The 20,065-nt window shown below is 40.9% G+C and overlaps 1 protein-coding gene across 1 annotated transcript; it reads left to right on the top strand.

Annotated features, from left to right (window-relative positions):
- Positions 1-13,164: 13,164 nt before the first annotated feature.
- LOC144693458 (protein FAM181A-like) lies at positions 13,165-14,052 on the top strand. The gene has a single exon (XM_078563324.1). It carries the CDS (start codon positions 13,165-13,167, stop codon positions 14,050-14,052), a length of 888 nt encoding a protein of 295 aa, XP_078419450.1.
- The last annotated feature ends 6,013 nt before the right edge of the window (positions 14,053-20,065 follow it).

The raw sequence follows: 20,065 nt of genomic DNA, 5'->3' as shown, positions 1-20,065 counted from the left end.
CAATGAAGGCAGAATGCATCTAGTTGCTTTATGAGATGTCAGTAGGCTGTCCGTGCCTCACAGCCTGATAGACTTTGATATTTGATCTTTGTAAAATGTACTGTGACAGCCTTCTGTTTCATAAGATGATGGCTTGCACCATGGTGGTCAACTCAGTGTTAAGCATCATCTGGTGTGGCTCAGGAGCCCCACTCTGGCATGGCAGCCTCTGCCACATTTGCGGCAGAGGAAGACAGTGAGCTGAGAAGGCTCACGAATTGCTGGCCTCTGTTTGCTCTGGGCCCTCTTCTTGGCCAGCTGAGCTAGTTGCTTCTGCCCACCTCTTTCAATGCCCTTCCAGACAGTCAGCCTCCCAAGGTCATTGCCGTCAGTGGCTGTCTCCCAGTTGTCAGTGTTAATGTCCACTATCTTCATATCTCACTTGCTGTTGTCCTTGTAGCAGAGGTATGAACTCCCAGGAGGCTATGACCCAGTGTCCAGTTCACCGTACAGAAGGCTTTTGTGCATACAGCCGTCATCCACAATTGACATGATCTCCTCAGTCCAGCACCTGCAAGAGAAATGTTGTGAACAAAGGAGACCACTATATATTGCCTTCATTGATCTCACCAAGGCATTCGACCATTTGAGCAGAGGCGGTCTATTTAAGATGCTGGAGAAAATTGGCTTCCCACCAAAGCTGTTCAACATCATCTCCTCCTTCCATGAGAACAAGGGGCTGGATTTAATGCAATCCTTCATGGCACCTGTAGAATGGGAAAAAAATACATAGGCCAGGATTTTACACCCTGCCATGGTGAGCATTACCCCGGCAGATGTGGCGAGCCATTTAAATCTCCATTCAGTTCAGTGGGACCGTAATATCCCGCCGAACGGGAGGGGCTGTAAAATCCTGGCCATAATCTCATGAAAAAAGATGGTTCTAGAAACAAGATATTGCTTGCCAAGTAGCTAGCTGCCAGACAGAAATCTAATCCCATACAATTGGCATAAGGATTATTGAGAGAGAATGAAGGAGTCATAGGAGAAGCATAGAAAATTGGCAAACACATCTGTAATAATATTTGGCTGTACATGCTACCTTGGGACGCATTGAAAAATGTCCTTCCCTAATTCTGAACACAGCTTTACTGACTGAAGGTTGACTGAAGCTTGGTGAGGTTTTGGGGGTAATTGATTTCTCCCAGGACATTACAAAAATTCCTGCAGCACTAAATAAAATCTGTTTTATTCCTAGTTGCATTTTAATCAACACCACAAGTCAAAGGGAGGCAGATGAAGTGATTGGTCTTCTGAATAATGCAGTAGTGACCTTTGGTATTAAAGAAGCTCTCTGGGGAACACAATTAAAACTCATATTTATGACCCTAAACAGCATCCATACAAATTGTCTTGCTAAAGCCTTTAAGATGTTGCTATCCTCCAATATAAAATATAATTTTTATTTTGACACTTGCTCTCCTCTTTGCCATGACATATACTCACATTTTCCACACCTAGCACTTTGGGACTTAATGGTAATTTGTAAGAATATGTTGATGTCCACCGCTGTGTCCTCGCTGCTGCTCCTTTCATGCTATGCTTATCTGTTTATATTTTATGTCATCAAGATTGTTAATATAGCATTTCTACAACAATATTATTTGCATCAATATAAACATGGTAGTGTTTTGAATAATATGAAATTTCAATGCTGGTTTTATTTTGAAAGGATAAGTGTATATGGTTACAGGTGTAGTGAGGATATTCAACATAAATTAATACTTACTGTGCAACATTGATAAAACTGATATTGATGCACATTTTTTTTACAAAAATGCATAGTTTAATACACTAGTAATAATTCAGGGTTAGTAATACACAGTATCTCACACTCTTGTCTTTCAAGCACCAATATATGCTGCAAGAGGACCTACATGATAGTATAGATTGGTGTATGAAGGATATTAATTGATTAAAAGAAAATCCTCAACTTTTACTACTATTTGAGGCATATGAATTTTAGATGCCAATGTTGGCCAAAAGCTGCTTAAAATCAAAAGTGACCTTTAAATCTTAATTGCTTATTGCTTAATGTATAGTTAGCTACGAACTTAATTGTCATGCACTGATCAAAAATATTCTCTTGTCAAGTTCGGTGTTGCATTCTAAATATTTAGACGCATGTCTCTATTCATTTAAATTACTTTAGAGACCCCTAAATTCTCCATTGTACTTCAACTAATGGGGCACCCATTTAAAACAGAGATGAGGAGGAATTTCTTCTCTCAGGAGGTAGTGAATCTGTGGAATTCTTTACTGCAGAGGGTTGTAGAGGTTGGGTTGTTAAGTATATTTAAGGCTGAGATAGACAGAGTTTTAATCAGTAAGGGAATCAAGGGTTATGGGGACAAGGTAGTAAAGTGGAGTTGAGGATTATCAGGTCAGACATGAGGCAGAATCTTGCCCTTGGATGGCGGGCGGGCCCCACTGACTTGGCAGTGGGGGGGCAGCCGACCCCCGCCGCTGAAACGGGACCCGCCGCCATTTTGAGTGGGCAGGCCAATTAAGGCCTGCTCAGCGGCATCCCCGACAGGAAGCGCTCCCTGTGCTGGTGGGGGCGGGGGGAGGGAATCCCCAACTGTCAAAGTGCGGTCTTTCGCGCATGCCCGCCAAAAGAGTGCACTTCTCCCTGAGACAAAGACCTGTCTCAGGGAGATTACTGACGGTCTGAAAAACTTTAAAAATACAAATATTAAAAAATTATTAACATGTCCCCCTCATGTGACAATGTCACACGAGATGGGACATGTTAATAAAGACCACATAAACTTTATTAATTTTTAAAAAACGGACACGAAACCTCATCCCGCCAGTGGATGAAGTTTCATGAATAATCTGGAGCCTGCTGGGGCTCCTGGCCTGCCCGCCAGCCTTAAGGTTGGACAGGCAGGTCTTTAATTACTTTAAATAGCCTGTCAATGGCCTCAATTGGCCATTGACAGGTCGGCAGGCGGACAGCTGATTTTGCTGTCCGCCCGCCTTCCTAAAGATTTTAAAGGACCAGGATGATGTTGGGGTTTCCTCCCGACATCATTCCGCATCATTTTCCCCTCAGCGACCGGACCCCGCCCCCAAATTGCCGAGGGGAAAATCCTAGCCATGATCTCATTGAATGGTAGAGCAGACTGGATGGGCCAAATGGCCTACTTCTGCTCCTATGTCTTGGTCTTAGTTGCAGGATGTCAATGAATAATGTATAATAGAATTATTGATCTAATCTTAATAGACAGTATTACTGAATTTTCAAATGATGATTGTTGCTGCATTTTACACCTGTGCTGCTGTAAGACACTTCCAAAAATCCATTTAGTATCACAAATTGGATTCTCTAAAATGGTACAATCTGTAACAACTTGCAACTTCTGATGGAGTTTACCCCTGGCTGGATGGCAGTTGCTTTACTGGCCAATTAAGGTGCAATAATTCTGCTTATTTACTGCCCAGTGTTTAGATACATATTATAATGTACACCCAAATCAAGTCACTTTTTTGTAGTCAATGACCTGTTAGTACTTGCCCGAGCCTTTTTCCTGACATACTCTTTGCCTGGGCGGTAGTTACTATTTCTGGAGTTGATATTAAAATATGGTGAAATATGGAACAGCTGGAATTCTGGGTAGAACTGCCAACAGTAATGCAGCTACCCAGGGGAAATTCTGCCATTTTTGGCTTAGAATCTCTGGTCTATGAGTATACCTTTCTCCTTTGTTATTCATATAAAACTTGTCATCTATATAAGGTTCCACATGCATGAGGATAACTGCGAGTTTGGCAAAAAGTGACACCTAGCATTTTGGAAAACAGAGTAGATCACACCATATACTGGGCAGTTAGACTCCTTACTATATAAAGAGGAGTACTAAACACAGGGTCCATCAATTTGTCAGAAACATAGTTAGGATTATTGGGATCCAGAAGTGACAGGTTTGTTGAAGCTGATGAATAAGACATTTATGGTACTGTCAGTCAGGACTGAAGCATCTTATTCTGAGGAGCACTGGAATTATCTTTACATTGTCAGAGTTAAGGATCCTAACTCATTCATCCTACCACTGAGCTCTCACACACTTTAGGCTTTTAGCCTTTTATAGGCAGCTATTGTCATGCAGAATCTTTGAAGCGTTGTCACTTTTTATCTGCCATTCACTTTTATATGCTGGACCACAGCGGCTAAAGGCAGTTTAATCTGAATTATATTTGACACCATTAGTGTTGTGATACTGCTACCTAATAGACAGATGCACTTACCTTGGTCTAAAGTTCAATGCATTGTAAATAAATAGTGAAGAAAATAATAGCTATAATATTGGACTATCTAACAAATACTAAAAACAGTGCTCACAATAAAAGCTGTCTGTGACTACTGAATCACATTTTTTTTCATTTTCGACTTGTTTTCCCCTGCTTTCTAAAATTCTGTTTTCTTTTCTCTCGGTTTGTGTTTTGGTGAAGTGATTTGGTACCATACTGTCATTGTGGTCTGCCCTGGAAAGAAGCCCAGTCACACAGCTTTGTGCCTTCCCTTTGATTGAATTAGGCCAAATTCTTCCAGATATATATCCCTATTTGTAATACTTTAGTCAGCAATTAATGGAGAATCATGCATTGTAGTTAACACCAGTCACTGTGTAAAGGGTAAATAAATGTTGTGGGGTTCACCCATCCATCACATTAGGTGAACCTCCCTCACTGTGACTTGGACCCTCCTGACTTTGGCTTAGTTGTTCTTTTCTTTGTGGGGGGGGTGAGTGCGGGGCGAAAGACATTTTCCCAACCAAGAAGCATATTTTCCATCTCACACGAGAACTCTTGTTAGCGGAAGAACTAAAAACAATGAAACTCCATGTATGCTATGTTCCCCTGTCCTAAATTGTAAATGACTATTTGTAGTCTGTAGACTGTATACAGCAGTCTAGCTTTCTTCTACTTCAGGTGAAATTCCTCCCTCAATGGGAAATGCAAGAATGCTTGTTTCTATCTGTAATTAATGGCATATTAACAAAATCATGGGAATTTATAGCTTTAGACATGTAGCTACTGACACACAATTTTGTTTGTGGGTTCTTAAGTACAGACATTTTTTTGTGGAAAGTCAAATTTCAAAATCTTCTTCCCCTGTGAGAAACCACCACAGAATTTTGCAAAGTTGAATTACAACTTAAAGTGGAAAAAAATAAAGAAAAACACTATTCAGTTATTTGGTAAGTCAGTGGCCTAAGGAGTTTATTGAATCAATGAGAAAAGATCACAAGGATCAAATTAAACTGAGCAGCTGAACAGGAGGAACTCAGCTTTGGTGTAACATCTCCACAGCCTTCATCCACGAGGAACAAGAAATATTTTGGAATCGGTATTCATCCTTTTGGATGATGAAGGTAGCAAATTAAGTTCATGCTTTTGAAACTTTTCATTAAACATTTCATGTTAAATAGATTAGATGTTTTTTTCTGCTTCTTTTTTCTACACTTTCACATTTGGCTGCTTTCTATTTAGTTATTATTTTATAACGTTGCCAACTCTTTTAAATGGACATTTGCAAAGCTGGGACCTGTAATGTCTATCTTTTCCATACCTCTTTTACAATATTTCAAAGTGGGAATGGGTGTTGCAAAATGCTATGTAAGAGAAAAGGAAGCCTTGCGTTTGTATAGTACCTTTCACGACCACCAGGCATCTCAAAGCATTTTACAACAAATTAATGCTTATCAAGTGTAATCACAGTTGCAATGTAGGAAATGCAGCAGCCAATATGCGGACAGAAAAATCCCACAAACAACAATGTGATAATGACCAGATAATCTGCTTTTGTGATTTTTGATTGAGGGATAAATGTTGAGCAGGACCTCAGGGATAATTCAAATAGGTGCAGCAGAAACCTCAACTGACCTGATAGAGTAGCCTTTCTGAATTAAAAAAAATAGTCTCATACTTTTTCTAGAATTGGCCAGGGGGGAATCATCCACTTTCCTTTTCTGAAGTAGAAAATCAATGATGCAACACTAATTCTTCCTTTTTGAGGATCCAAGATATACCACTCAGAATGAGCCTTGTCCATGTAGGAAATAAAAGGAACCATGCAGCCGTCAGCATGTGGACGTGTACCATGCACATGAGGACAGGCTGGACATTGAATGGGCATAAGAGCATCAGAGAAATATTCTTCCTTCTGGTGTTTAATGCTGAACAATGCAAGAGGCAGGACTGAGGAAATTAATTGCTAATGGTAGTTTTGGCATAAACTGTATGCGAACATGGTACTAAGCTATACTACTCCACAATGAATTCTAATTAAAAAAAGGAAATTAAGGTGGAGCTAAGGCATGTACCTTGCATGTAATAATTTGGTGTTTTAGCAATATAATATTTTTATCTCCATTCCCAAAATTCCTTCCAGGACCAAACTGGTTTAATGCATGTTCATGCACAAACCCAGCATTTATTGTTCCTTTTTTCATTTGTGAAGGATATGTTAGGCACTAATTAAAATTAAAATTTGCATATTCTTGCTCTTCATTCCCCATTGTGTCCACTATATATAAAAATAGAAACAAAGCACCTTTGTTCTCAGCAAAAAGCATGTAAAAATGCACATTTGACAGACAATTGAGCAAATATTGGCATTTTCAAATTTTCAGAATCACGGATCACACACCATTTTAATTTGGATATATATAACCATTCATCATTGTCATTAGGTCAAAATCCTGGAAGTCCCTAAGATAAAAGCAAAATACTGTGGATCCTGGAAATCTGGAATAAAAACAGAAAATGCTGGAAAGCCTCAGCAGGTCTGACAGCATCTGTGGAGAGGGAAACAGAGTTAACGTTTCGAGTCTGTATGAAGCTCTGAAGAAGGGTCATACGGACTTGAAATGTTAACCCTGTTTCTCTCTCCACAGATGCTGTCTGGCCTGTTGTGTTTTTCCAGCATTTTCTGTTTTCATTCCTGGAAGTCCCTTCCTAATACAGTCCTGAGAACTTTATCACCACACAGACTGCAACAGTTCAAGGAGGAGGCCCAACACTTTCTTGGGGCAACAAAAGGTGGTCAGTGAAAGCTATCATATCAGAATTGCGCACATTCTGAGAAAAGCTTTAAAAAAGAGTTCCTCCGTGGACTAATAAGAAAGGATTTGCATTTATACATAGAGCCTTTCATGACCTCAGGACATCCCAAAACACATTACAGCCAATGAAGTATTTCTGAAGCGCAGCCACTGTTGTAATGGAGGAAATGGATGTTTAGTAAAAGTTTCTTATCCTCATTTTCACAAATGTAAGAAAGTGTGTCACAGTCAGTTTCGAAATGTTAAGAGGTTATCTCACCCAAACGTGACTGCTGATAACAGAGAGCTAAAATAAAAGAGGAACAAGATACTGTTCAGGCTCCTCCTACCCACTTTCACTCCTTCCCAACATGTTATGCATCACCTTCAGACAGAGGGTGTGGGCAATATGCTCCCTGTCTCCTGCATCAAAGATTGATTAGTCCACTGATTCCTTCTTCTTTGGGGGTAAACTTTCATTTTGTGCTCAGGTCTTGTCAGAAATCAAAGTTGTAAAGTCATGCCCTATGCATTTCATACTGAAAATTGTGGCGATTTCCCTCTAAAGATATTTTTAAGCTACAGTTAATTCAATAATAATTAAGCAATTTTATAAAGATTTTTAATTTAAAAAAAAATCAAAACCTGATTTACCAAAATAACTTTATCAGTTTTCCCTTTTTTTTGAAAGAGTTAATGGGCTCATAACATGAAATTAAATTAATTAAAAATCATTTTTTATAATTTCAAAAGAAAATTGTTGAAGGCAAATAAATTGTGGGACTTGTCTTTCTGCACAGAATATAACAGTTGACATTTTTATATGAAGAGTTTATCTATAAAATAATCTGAAAAATAACATCTCACCTTCAGCAATGTAACAATATTATTACAGTCTCATTCATCCATTAGACTCTAAACAATTTTTTTTGCAAAGTTTGATAAAACACTGCTTTGGAATTTGGAACACATAATTTGGAATTCACTTTATGTAAAATAGATGGAAAAGGATTCTTATTCATTGTGAAACTTCAAAAATTTGGTTCCCAAGAGGGGCAACAACCCAAACATTATGAAAAATAATTTCCTGCTGAACAAATGCAGCATTGAAAAGTTTTGAAAAAATGGGTGACAACTCCAAAACTATTAAGCAATGTGATTAGAGTGCATTGAAAACATTTCAATGTTTGCAGTGTTTCCTCTTTTGCATGCTTATCAGCCGAAGTCCTTGAAACTGAATACCTCAAATAGTGCACATTTCTCTATCTGTATCCTTCAATTAGTGACAAAGTTCTCAGTGACAAAGCATTCTTCCTCACATCCATAAATCCATGCACTGGCCTTTTATTCATCATTGACTTGTATTTCTACATTAACAACTTTTAAACGTAAGCAAAATGGTTTCATAAAGTAGAGTGCTTTTAGCTACAGAACTATTTACAGATCATGTTACCAACAGCGCTTCTGACAGTTACTTGATAAACCAATGTTTGAAGCAGTATTACTTCTTCAGAAATAATGGGACTAAAAAGTCCATAAACTCCAATGTTGGAATTATCATTACAAATGCCTGGGATATGTTGAATAACAAAAGTACCATGTGTGAATATTATATATAATTGCTGCACACCAATTACACTCTTTGAAGTCATTTCAGGGTAAATATGAACTTTTAACAACTGTACAACATCAATTGAATACAATCTTATTTAATTTATCTTGAACGATTGCAGCTTCCATGATTGATGACTACTTCAATGCCTCTTTAAGCAAATATAAAGATAATAGTCATAATAACCATAATGTTGAAGATGTGTACTTTTTTCCAATCTAGCAGCCTTGTAAATGTGTCAAGGACTAATCAATCAAAATCCATTCAACTTTGAGTGACACAATTTCACAGCGTCCTTTGGGACAGTTACTATATAAGGAGTTTGCTCCTAAAATTCCATTCATTCTAAATATTCAGTAAGACTTTTGAAGAGATGCATACTGATGATTCCCAGCACCCTGACAGCTAGGCATGTATCAGGAATAAAAGTGGTCCACAGCTGGACCCTATCCGCATGCTGAGATGACATGTGGAGTAATTTTTGCCACTGCTGTCTTGACTTGACATATTCACAGCTGTAAATGATTTATCTTCCACATTCTATCCCAACTACTTCAAAGTGCAATTCTTCTGCCAGGGGGTGGGGGGGCTTTGGGGAGTGCCCTATTTTTAATTGTTCCTTTCACTTGTACATTGTTACGGACAAGGAAGAGCAGGCGATGATAAAAGCCTCCAGTGGTCTCTCAGGCTGCCATCAGCCGGCTCAACCTAAGAGTGACCCTAAAGAAAGTGGGATACGTTTTGTCAATGTACAGCTGCAAACTGTACTGCTGAGAATGTCACTTTGAGCTTGTTTGTGTGGTCCCTTTCCAGTAATATTTCCTGACTCCCCTTAAGGTAAAGTGACAGTTTATAAATTATTCATGATTTCTGACCTCCACAAGCACAAGCAAGAAAATAGAAAAATAACAGTGTGAGCTTTTAACATTTATAATCCAAGATATCCACTATCCTTCACATGTAGTACTCAGGTATGTGAGGATCTGATAAGAAAAAAAGAGATAGGTTAGCCAAAATGTGTCAAGTTATTAGTCAAATAATGTTTTCTGAAATTACTTTCTAAAATGTGCATTGTGTCATCTGATAAAATGTTTGATTTCAATCGAAGGGCAAGTAATACTGGCATTTTTTTCTAAAAGGCATATAGCAATATTTATATGGCAATATTTGAATCTCTTAACCTTAAAGGTTTGAGATGAGATCCATATTTGCTGGTTTGTGGAATGATGTGCAGTGATTCTATCTAAACCATTAATTAGTGATTTTCCTAAATTTAATTGCTCATGGCATCATTCATATCCAGAGTGTAGGTAGGAAAATTTTGAATTGTTCTTACCTCTTCCGAATACTTTATTCATCCACTATCATACAATGACAACAACTTGCATTTATATAGCACCTTTAACAAGCACCCCACAACACTTCATGGGGACACTATCAAACTAAATTTGACATTGAGCCACATAAGGAGGTATTAGGTAACCAAACGCTTGGCCAAAGAGGTAGATTTTAAAAGAACATCTTAAAGGAGTAAAAAAGAGCTGGAGAGGCAGAGAGGTTTAAGGAGGAAATTCCAGAGCTTAGATCTTTGGCAGCTGAAAGCACAGCCGCCAGATAAAAGGAATGATAAAAGTCAGGGATGCGCAAGAGTCCCGAATAGGCCATATGGTGGGCAAATACTGCCACCTGCAACAAAAACAGAAAATGCTGGAAAAACTCAGCGGGTCTAACAGCATCTGTGGAGAGAAGGAAAAACAGTTAACGTTTCGAGTCCGTATGAACCTTCTTCAGAGCTGGAGAGCTGTTACCTGCGTCTGTTCTAATTGCTTTTGTGCATTGTCCTTTGATAAGTCTATATTTAGCCAATATTTGACGCGAACCTTTCCAAAACAGGTATTAAGTTGAAAACAACAGTGAGGTAGAGAAATCGCCAAAACCAGACTTAGAATATTTTCTTTTTCTTGGTGATGCCGATATTGACCTTAAACATGATTCCCTTTTAACTTGCTAAGAGTAAAGCTGGCGATAATGCTTGGCCTTAGAAAATGTGAATCATAGGAGGGTTACTGTGCAGAATGAAGCCATTCGGCCTGTTGAGTGCCTGCCGGCTCCCTCCAGGAGCAATTTAGCTAGTCCCACCCCCTTGCCCTTTCCCCCTAAACCTGCAATATATATTTTGCCCTTTAGATGCTTATCCAATTCCTTTTGGGATTCCATGATCAGATCTGCCTCCACAACCCTCTCAGGCAGTGGCTAAGTACAATTTCGACTGCCATTTGAACAATGCATCTGAAATGGCACAACATCTGCAGGAGTGCAAATCTTATAACTTTAATCATACACTATGTGTAAAATAAAGAAACACATTTAATGCCTCCACTGTTTAACTTAGTGTCACATTGAGTGCCAGGAAATACGTGTCAATTTCCTTTCGAAATGCCTGGGATTACATCCACATGTGTTAAACCCAACGTGCCAAAAAAAAAAATTGTCCTGCAGCGCAAATGTTATCCCTAATGTCACAGTCCATAGAGAACCTCCAGGAGACTGAGCCCAGGTGAGGGAGGAGCCCGCATCAAAAGGCAGAGGCCACGTCCTCCACGTTTATGAGCGAAGTGCTGTCAGTGTCCATTCACCTTCTTCCCTTTCAAAAGAGCCACCTTGCATGAGCGAGAGGTGGGAAGGACACGCTGAGCAACGTCCAGTTCATCAAGAAAGGAAGCAGAACAATTAGCATTTCACACGCTTTTCAAAAAAAAACTCCAGCCCTACCTTCCCCACAGAGTTCATCGTTTCCAATGGATTGTCCTTTTTTGGCCGTTGCATGCGTTGGCAGGGTGACAGTAGTCGAGTGTGCAAACTTGTGCCATTGTCTCTAGACGCTGCGAAGCCATGGAGACCCACTAATATGACATAGGAAAATGTTTACTGATGGATATTCTATGGGCTTTGTCCAACTCTTTCTCTATCATGACGACTCGATTTAAGTCTCTAACTGTTTGACTACAAATGCAAGAGTGCTATCCAACTCGATCCCATTGTCAGGGCGGTTTGAATGGGTAATTCAGCTTTTGTGTGTCTCGATTGAGGAGGCAAACATAAAGACAAGATTCTTGAGCGCTCAAGCCCCCTATCCATGGATATCTGCACATCTCTTCAGTTTTTTCTCCTACTTCTCCTTCTGACATCAGCCCCCCAAAAAGCCTTAGCAGAACAGTTAAAAGTAGGCACGCCAGACTTGCAAAGCCAGCATTGTGTTACTGCACTGAAGCATGCCCGTTGCAAGCCTCCAGACAGCTTAAGTTATTTTTCATGATGGGAAAAAAAAAACTCCTTTCCCCAGTCTTTGTACATTATCCGCATATCATATTTTATAGCGAGGGATGAGGGGGCGAAGGAGAGAGAGAGAGAATGGGAAAATTGCATTGAAAATTATTGTACTTAGTAGCTCGCTTTTTTCTCTCTCTTGCGTTTCCATGACAACAATTTGTGATACAAAAGAATGTGGAACAAGCCAGCCCAGCGCCTGATTGGGATGTATTGTGTTAGGAAGGAGCTGCTGATTGGTCTGGAGGTGCCTTAACTACAGGCAGTTTATATTCATTCAGCTTACTCCAGTGAGAAAATAGAACGAAATTTCAAGATTTGTCCTCCCGCGGGTCTGAAAGGTGAGTAAACGCGATTAAACAAGGGGTGGGTTATTAATGAAGTTAATGTACAGGTACAGTGCCATGTAACCAGCATTGTATTCCCTGGTTTAACTATATAGCAAATGGATCTAGAGAGACACAACGGGTTTCAACCAGGAATATATTAACTAGAAAAATAAAATGAGAAATACAGGAAGTATGAGGGTGGGGGGAGGGGGGGAAGTTTTAGGGTAAAACTAGGCACTTGTTGGTAGAATAAAGAAGTTAGGAGTACCTGGAAGACTGCCGGAAGTAAAACTCGTTTTCTGTTCACTCTTTTTATGTGGTGATATTTATTGTCCAAGGAAGCTGCTAAAAGGTGAATAAATGCCCGTGGGTGTGCCTGTGTGCTAGGAATCATTATATTAGCCTCGTCAATATATAAGTCAATGCAACGAAAGGTCATTTTAACAGTGAGAAGGACCAAAATTCTGTACTTACTGAAATTCAGACAATAACTAGACTAACATGTATGAACATGGTTGAAATCCTCAGGGCATAAAATATTAGAAAAGCATCAAGGCGGGGGGTGGCGGGGTGCGGAGGTGTGTGTAGGTGTGAGGGGGTCTCTACTCATGATGCTGACACTAATTGAAGTCGATGGCTTCCATGAAGCAACTCTGCTGGTTAATAATCCATGATTCGATGATTAGTGAAATGACTTGGCTTCTTTACTTTCCAGTCTTGGGGAGAGAGAAAGAGGGAAAATTCCGCCTCTTGGAATTATTGATGGCAAAGCAGCCAAAGGCACGGATGCTCTGAAGTTAGGATTGACATGGCATCGGCGGACAGCGAGGTGAAAACTTTGTTGAACTTTGTCAACCTGGCTTCGAGCGACATCAAAGCGGCTCTGGACAAATCTGCACCTTGCCGGCGTTCGGTCGATCACAGGAAATATTTGCAGAAACAGCTGAAACGCTTCTCGCAAAAGTACTCGCGGATCCCGCGGTGTCACCCGAACCGGCTGCTGGAGTCCAGTTCGAAGAGAGGGTCCGAGGACAAGAACCGAGCTTATATTCTGCAGCATGCGGACTCTCACTTACATTTCAAACCCGCTGGCGCTAAGGTCTCCTGCACGGCCGCTCAAGACTGCAGCCCGACTTTGTCGGCAGCCACCACCACGGAGGGGAAACAGCTGGGCAGACATGACCAGGTGCCCATGAGGAAAAGACAGCTCCCCGCCTCATTCTGGGAAGAACCGAGGCCGACCAAACACCTCCAGTCTTTGAACCTGCTCCCTGCAGAACGCGTGGCTGGTTCGGCGAATGGTCCGCCCGGCCACGGGTCCGAAAGCAAGCCAGCCCAGGAATGCTCCAACCCACCCAAACACCTTTCAGCACTTCCAGTGGTCCAGCAGGACTGTGATCGAGAGCCCGTGAAATTCCACTTCGCCTCGCTGTCACGTACAATGAATGTCTGCAGTTGCTGTCCATTTCAGTACCATGGCCACCGGCTTTATCAGAGTCACATGGGTCTGCCTCATTCGGGCATTCCTGACATTGGGATGTGGAGGAAAGGTGCGAACTTGCCAGCCGAGCTCCACGCTTACTCCAAAGACTCTTTAAACGGACAGAAGATTCACAAACCCGTCGTTTTGAAACCCATCCCCACAAAGCCCACTGTCCCTCCCCCTCCTCTGTACAACGTCTACGGGTTTCTTTGATTTGCGGTTACAACACGTGTGGACTTTCAAACTTACAGTAGGAACACAAATAAGGAACACAAACATGCCTGTTTACAATCTATATCCAATTCACTTCATCACGGAGTAAGCAGTTTTCTGGATTGTGAGTGTAAGCATATGTGTGTGTGTTTGCATGTAATTTTTGTGAGTATATGTGTGTGCGTATTTTCTGCGTGCGTATGTAGGTTTATGTGTGCGAATTTGGTTGTGTGTAAGCCTGCATGTGTAATTCTGTGTGTGTATGCATTTTCTGTGTGTATGTATGCTGCGTGCGTATTTATGCGTGGGTATGTTCTTGTGTGCATATGTCTGTGTTCATGCGTCTGTATGCATATTGGTGTATGCGCATATGTCTGCGTATGTGTGGCTGTTGTGTGTCTGGGTGTTTGTGTGTATGTGTATTTATGTGTGTGTGCTTGTTTAGGGACTCATCTTTTGGTGTTTTCTGAATAATTCTAACCATACAGCCCTGTCTATTTGAAATATTGGCCCAGCTCCCAGACAGGTAATGCTCCAATCTCTACCTGTTAAATATTAACATGCGCGGGGTAATGAGCTTTGCACAAGTAGGTCAAACGGAACAGAAGACGAGTTAAAAAGAAAACCAAAAATAATTTCAAGAGCCGGCAGGCCAACACACACACACACTACGGGAAGAGCAGCTCAATGAATGTATGTTGGCGACACTTACCCAATGTTTAGGGGCGTTTCCTGTAGCCAAGAGAAACATTGAGCCGTAGATGAGTTTCACCCGGTGAAAATGTCATTAACCCGTTAACTAAATTTGTCTGGATGGTTCTAAGTGATGTCCAACAGTGTGTACATTCCAGGTTCAAGAAATGGTTTTACTCGTGGGTTGCTTGTCTTTTATGCGTGGTTAATGTAATGGAAGATCTAATTTTATTGAATAAAACAAGGGACGTGTCTTCTCATTATAAACTCAGTATGCGAAGTGCTTTGTGGAAATGCTGCAAGTCTCAATTCACGTATGGCCACAGCCGACACCTGGTGACCGTCCTGAGGCGCTTGTAGCTGTGGGCGACCAGGAAGCTTTCATGTTGCATTTTGAAACATGGTCTGCCGGCCAAGGAATTTGCATCGTTGTTTTATCTACTCACACTTCTAATTGTGCCACACTAAAACAATACAGTTAAAACAGAAAACACATGGAACGAGATTCGCAAATGTTTTTTTTATTGGGGGAGGGGGAGGGTGCGGTTCCTGCCTTTTTTTTTATTTTCAACGCTTCGAAATCTATAGCAGCGATTAAACAGGTTTGTTTTTTTAGAAGACTTGAAGTGCACTTATTACAATCTTTTGGGACCTCTTTTATAATTATATATGACTTGCTAAATTCAATACTTGAGACCGCATATCTGCTGGAGTTTTACTAAAACTACACGTCCTTTGCCTCTTCCATGTCGAAGTCTAGGCTTTTGCACCGTAAGTCCAGAAAGTACCATTGCGTTCGATCCAGGGCGGCACATTTGGACTTTTAAACCCGCCCCCGCAACAAAATACAGTGTACCTGAAAGTCACTAAATCCATCAAAACATCCTTCAGAATTCAGAGGGCCGTTGTGCACAGTTTGTACATCTCGCTACTAAGGAAGAAACGAGTTGCATTGAAACTCCACCTGATATCCCATGCTTTTACTGCACACATTGCTGTGCCTGAGCATTTTACACTCGGGGAGTTCCCACGCGGTTTTCACCCTGATTGATGTGGGCAGAATCAAAGTAAACTGTGCAATAGATCGCAGGATTTTAGTTCCGCCTAGAACGATGCCCAGGAGCAATTTTGAACGCTGCAACAGTCCATTGACTCGCAACAATCTCACCTACGAAACTGGCCCACGACCCCCAGGTCAAAAAGGTGAGTTTCCACTGATGGCGCTCGGTCACGATGGGTCACATTGTGCCAGCATCTGCACTCACATGAATCCAACGTTAATCACCTGACCAGCAGTGACCAGCAGTCAATTGCTCACGTCAACAGGCCTGCTCTGCAGATATCATTAATACGTTTAAACAGAGATACTAATGCTGTGGTCTCCAGGCTCACACTGAATGGAATTTTCCCCCCTTATCTTCTGCACCACCCCCATCCTTAAATCTTGATACAGTTCCAGTCATGCTGGATTGCATTTTTCCATGGGAGGTTGGTGCTAATGACTGCGCGGAAACTTGGGTGTAGCTTCGCCTTGACAAAGCTCACAAAGTGTCCCGTACATTCTGAACACAATTTCCACACACCTCAAAGTGTACAGGACACGCTAAAGAAATGGTTAGGCTGCAGATGTCCTAGGAGATGAGCAGCTGAAGTTTCCTTATCTAGGGCGAAGCTCTGAATATGCTTTCCAGCAGGTACAGGTCATTGTCCAATTCCTTCAATTCTCAATGTTTGGCGACGGTGTGCCATAATAAGTGAACTCAAATGACTTTTCATTAGATTGGTAACGTTGGTGAGAAGTGGTTTCTCTTTGCCTGGATGCTACAGCTATTGAATAAACGTAGTCAAAGTTCAGAGTTAGGAACAACTCAAAAATGCCGTGAAGTGGAGAAGGGAGTGTCACTTTTCTTGACTCCAAGGTCCGATAGGGCGAGAGCTCCAGTTTTACATGATCTGTGGTGTGAATTCCTTGCACCTTCACTAAGCTTGTAATATAAATGCACTCTTAAAGGTATTGTTTTGAAATCCCGTGTGATACTTTATTGGAGTTATCCTCCACATGCTGTCAAACCTCGGAGTTATATTCCAATTTATTACAAAGCTAAGCTATTTATAACCAAACACATTATAATTTTAAAAAATTAGCATCTTTCACCTCAGTATGTTCCAAACCACTTTACAACCAATGAAATAAAGAGCTTTGTGAAAGTATTAAACCACTTAGTTGAATTGAACAAATGATAAATTAAAACACCCAATAATAACCATACTCGCAGGTAGACTGGCACACAGGTAATGAACAAAGTAACTCACTACAAATAAGTAGTGTGCCACTTGTGGGATGGGAGCTTGGGCCTCAACTAGTTACAATTTGTACCAATGTCTTGGATAAAGGAACCAAATGTATGGTTGCTAAATTTGCCAATGACACAACAATAGGTAGGAAAGTAAGTTGCGAAGAGGACATAAGGAGTCTGGAAAGGGAGGTGGATTGGTTAAGTGAGTGGGCAAAAATTTGACAGATGGAGTATAATGCAGGAAATGAACTTATTCACTTTTGCAGGAAGAACAGGGAAGCAGTATATTATTTAAATGGAGAGAGATTGCAGTACAGAGGGATCTGGGTGTCCTGGTACATTAATCAGGAAAAGTTAGTATACAGGTATATCAAGTGATTAGGAAGACAAATGGAATGTTGTCATTTATTGCAAGGGGAATAGAATATAAAAGTAGGGCTATTTTGCTACTGTTGTACAGGGCGTTGGTGAGACCACAGTTGGAGTGTACACTTTTGGTCTCCTTATTTAAGAAAGGATATAAATGTGTTAGAAACAGCTCAGAGAAGGTTCACTGGACTGATACCTGAGATAGTGGTTATCTTATGAGGAAAGGCTGGACAGGCTGGCCCTGTAACCACTGGAGTTTTGAAGATTGAGAGGTGGTCTTATTGAAACATAAGTCCTGAGGGGACTTGACAGCGTGGATGCTGCAAGGATCTTTCCCCTTGCGGGAGAGACTAGAACTAGGGGACACAGTTTAAAAATAAGGGGTCTCCCAGTTAAGATGGAGATGAGAAGAAATCTTCTCTCTCAGAGGGTCCTGAATCTTTGGAACTCTTTTCTCCAGAGAGCGGTGGAGGCAGGGTCAATGAACATTTTTAAGGCAGGAGTAGATTCTTGACTAATAAGGGAGTTCAAAGCTATCGGGGTAGGCAGAATGTTGAGGTCAGAATCAGAGCAGCCATGATCTTATTGAATGGGAGAGCAGGCTCAAGGAGCCAGATGGCTTACTCCTGCTCCTAACTTGCATGTATATTGATGGTAACAGGCCAAATGTTTTGTGGGTTTTCCCACACTAGTGAGAAATGTTGACTTATGAGCAAATTACACCCTCTTGGAAATGTTACAATGGTTTAACCAAATTTGTATAAAGTTGCATCAAATAGAATTTGATTTCACATTGAGGTGACGATTACTTTTTTATTGTGTGTGAAACTTATATGGTTTAATGTAATGCAAGACATCATTTCATTAAACAAAAAGGACATATCTGAATAATCTGGTGCATGTGATGGAGAAATGGTTTGTTATGTAGCTTATTTCATTTTATTATCTTGCTTCCATCACAGACAAGTTTACCAGTAAAATGATGCTTGCATCCGTTTAATGGATAATGCAGTATGTATTCTGGGAGATTACAACTGATAACTGTGTAGCAGATTCCTACCTTTTCTGGAGCATTTCCAGAAATCATGTGCCATTGGAGAATAGTGTGAGGTAGCTGAAGGATTCTCAGCCTGATTGAAAGTCTAACATGGTTGCATCCATCTTTTATACCGGCCAATAGAGTGATTAGTCCTATACGGTGGGAGGTCTGTTATGACTCCCACACCCACTGAATGCAAGTCAACCTAGAATTCAGGTCCGTAGGATGACCACTTAAGTTTACTGGTTTTGATAATTACCGTTTAATCCCGACAGTAGTAATTTTGTTCTAATATCTTCTCCTCAATTTTGGTATAGTTTGCCACTCTCTACCCATTCCTCTTATTCTACCCAGTATGTTTTACAATGTCACACCTCCAGAGCCGGAGTGTTTCACTCCTATGCTTCTGGTAATGCTCCAATCTTCCTAATGCTGCCATGCCCTGCAGGTAGCCTTGTCACCAGTGCCTATGCTGTTAATCATCTGTAAGAGGCAATGGTCGAGACAGTTCCTAGCGAACAATTCAAAATAATTACTGCAAAGGTTTGCAGTCGAGAAGCAAGTGCTGCTTACCCTGCAGTTACCAACCTCACTCTGAAAGGGTGCCTTTTCTCAACATTTATGCTACTCTACTCGAGTGCTTTGAGGCCCTATTGGCGCTGTTCCCATTTCAATTAGGCCCATACATCTCGTGAGACCTATGATTGAGCCTGCAGCTTCAGGAATCCGTCCGCCGTGCTAAATTGGACGGAGCTGCCCCTGAACGAGCCGCAGGCGGCTGGGACTCACTGACCCATCGGGGACCGGAGCTGCATTTTTCTTCCCGATGGAAGAGGATTTTCAATAGGTGACAAGATTCCGTTCAAATTGCCCTGATCCATGGGTGATTTTTGCACTCAACCTAATGATAATTAGTTCATGCGGACACTTGGGTGCAATTTCACCTTGGCCAGAACTGGGACGCCTTTTGAGCGGAATTCCCCAATTTTGTCCGCGGAGAGAATTCCAGGCCACAGTCGATCTTTATTCCTTTCGCTCTGTGTTCAATTTCGCCCTCTTTCAGTAGCATCTTCCTCTTCACCTTCGAGGTTCCCCTCTTTATCAGCATCTGCCTCCATACTGAATTATCTGTAATCACCGTGCTCTCCATCTTTACCACAGTGCCCTCACTCTCAGTGACTCTCCTTGTTTCCCTGTTGTGTATCTCTTAATAGCCAATCTCCAGATTTTAGTGCCATATCCCTGTACGAACCTAACCTTTATTTTATTTTATGTCCCTCTTTCGCTGTCTCAAAACTCACAGTGATTTATTTTGTTCCTCATTTTCGCTAACTTTAAACCAAGGTTTCTGAATGCAACAGCAGCGATGGCGCCACCCAGTGACTCCTTGCTAAAAGTGCCTATAGGTGTTTCGAGATTGTCTTGCATCATTGAAATATTGAGTGGTGATTAATTTGAGATAAGCAAATTACAAAAACTCAGTCCAAATGCATATTTTTATTAAAATTTAAATATAATTTTCTGACAGTGATTCTAAGTAAAAAAAACGAAACATTTCAGTGCATAAAACTACAAAAAAAAACTACATTCTAGTGATATTCGTGCAGTTCCAAAC

This window comes from Cetorhinus maximus, chromosome 18 (genome assembly GCF_964194155.1).
Source record: "Cetorhinus maximus chromosome 18, sCetMax3.hap1.1, whole genome shotgun sequence".
NCBI classification, from domain to species: domain Eukaryota; kingdom Metazoa; phylum Chordata; class Chondrichthyes; order Lamniformes; family Cetorhinidae; genus Cetorhinus; species Cetorhinus maximus.
Note: the sequence above shows the minus strand (reverse complement) of the source record. Positions and strands in the feature narration are given on the sequence as shown.

What these genes read in the sequence shown, in the direction of transcription:
- LOC144693458 (XM_078563324.1), top strand. Translation starts at nt 13,165, where the DNA reads ATGGCATCGGCGGACAGCGAGGTGAAAACTTTGTTGAACTTTGTCAAC.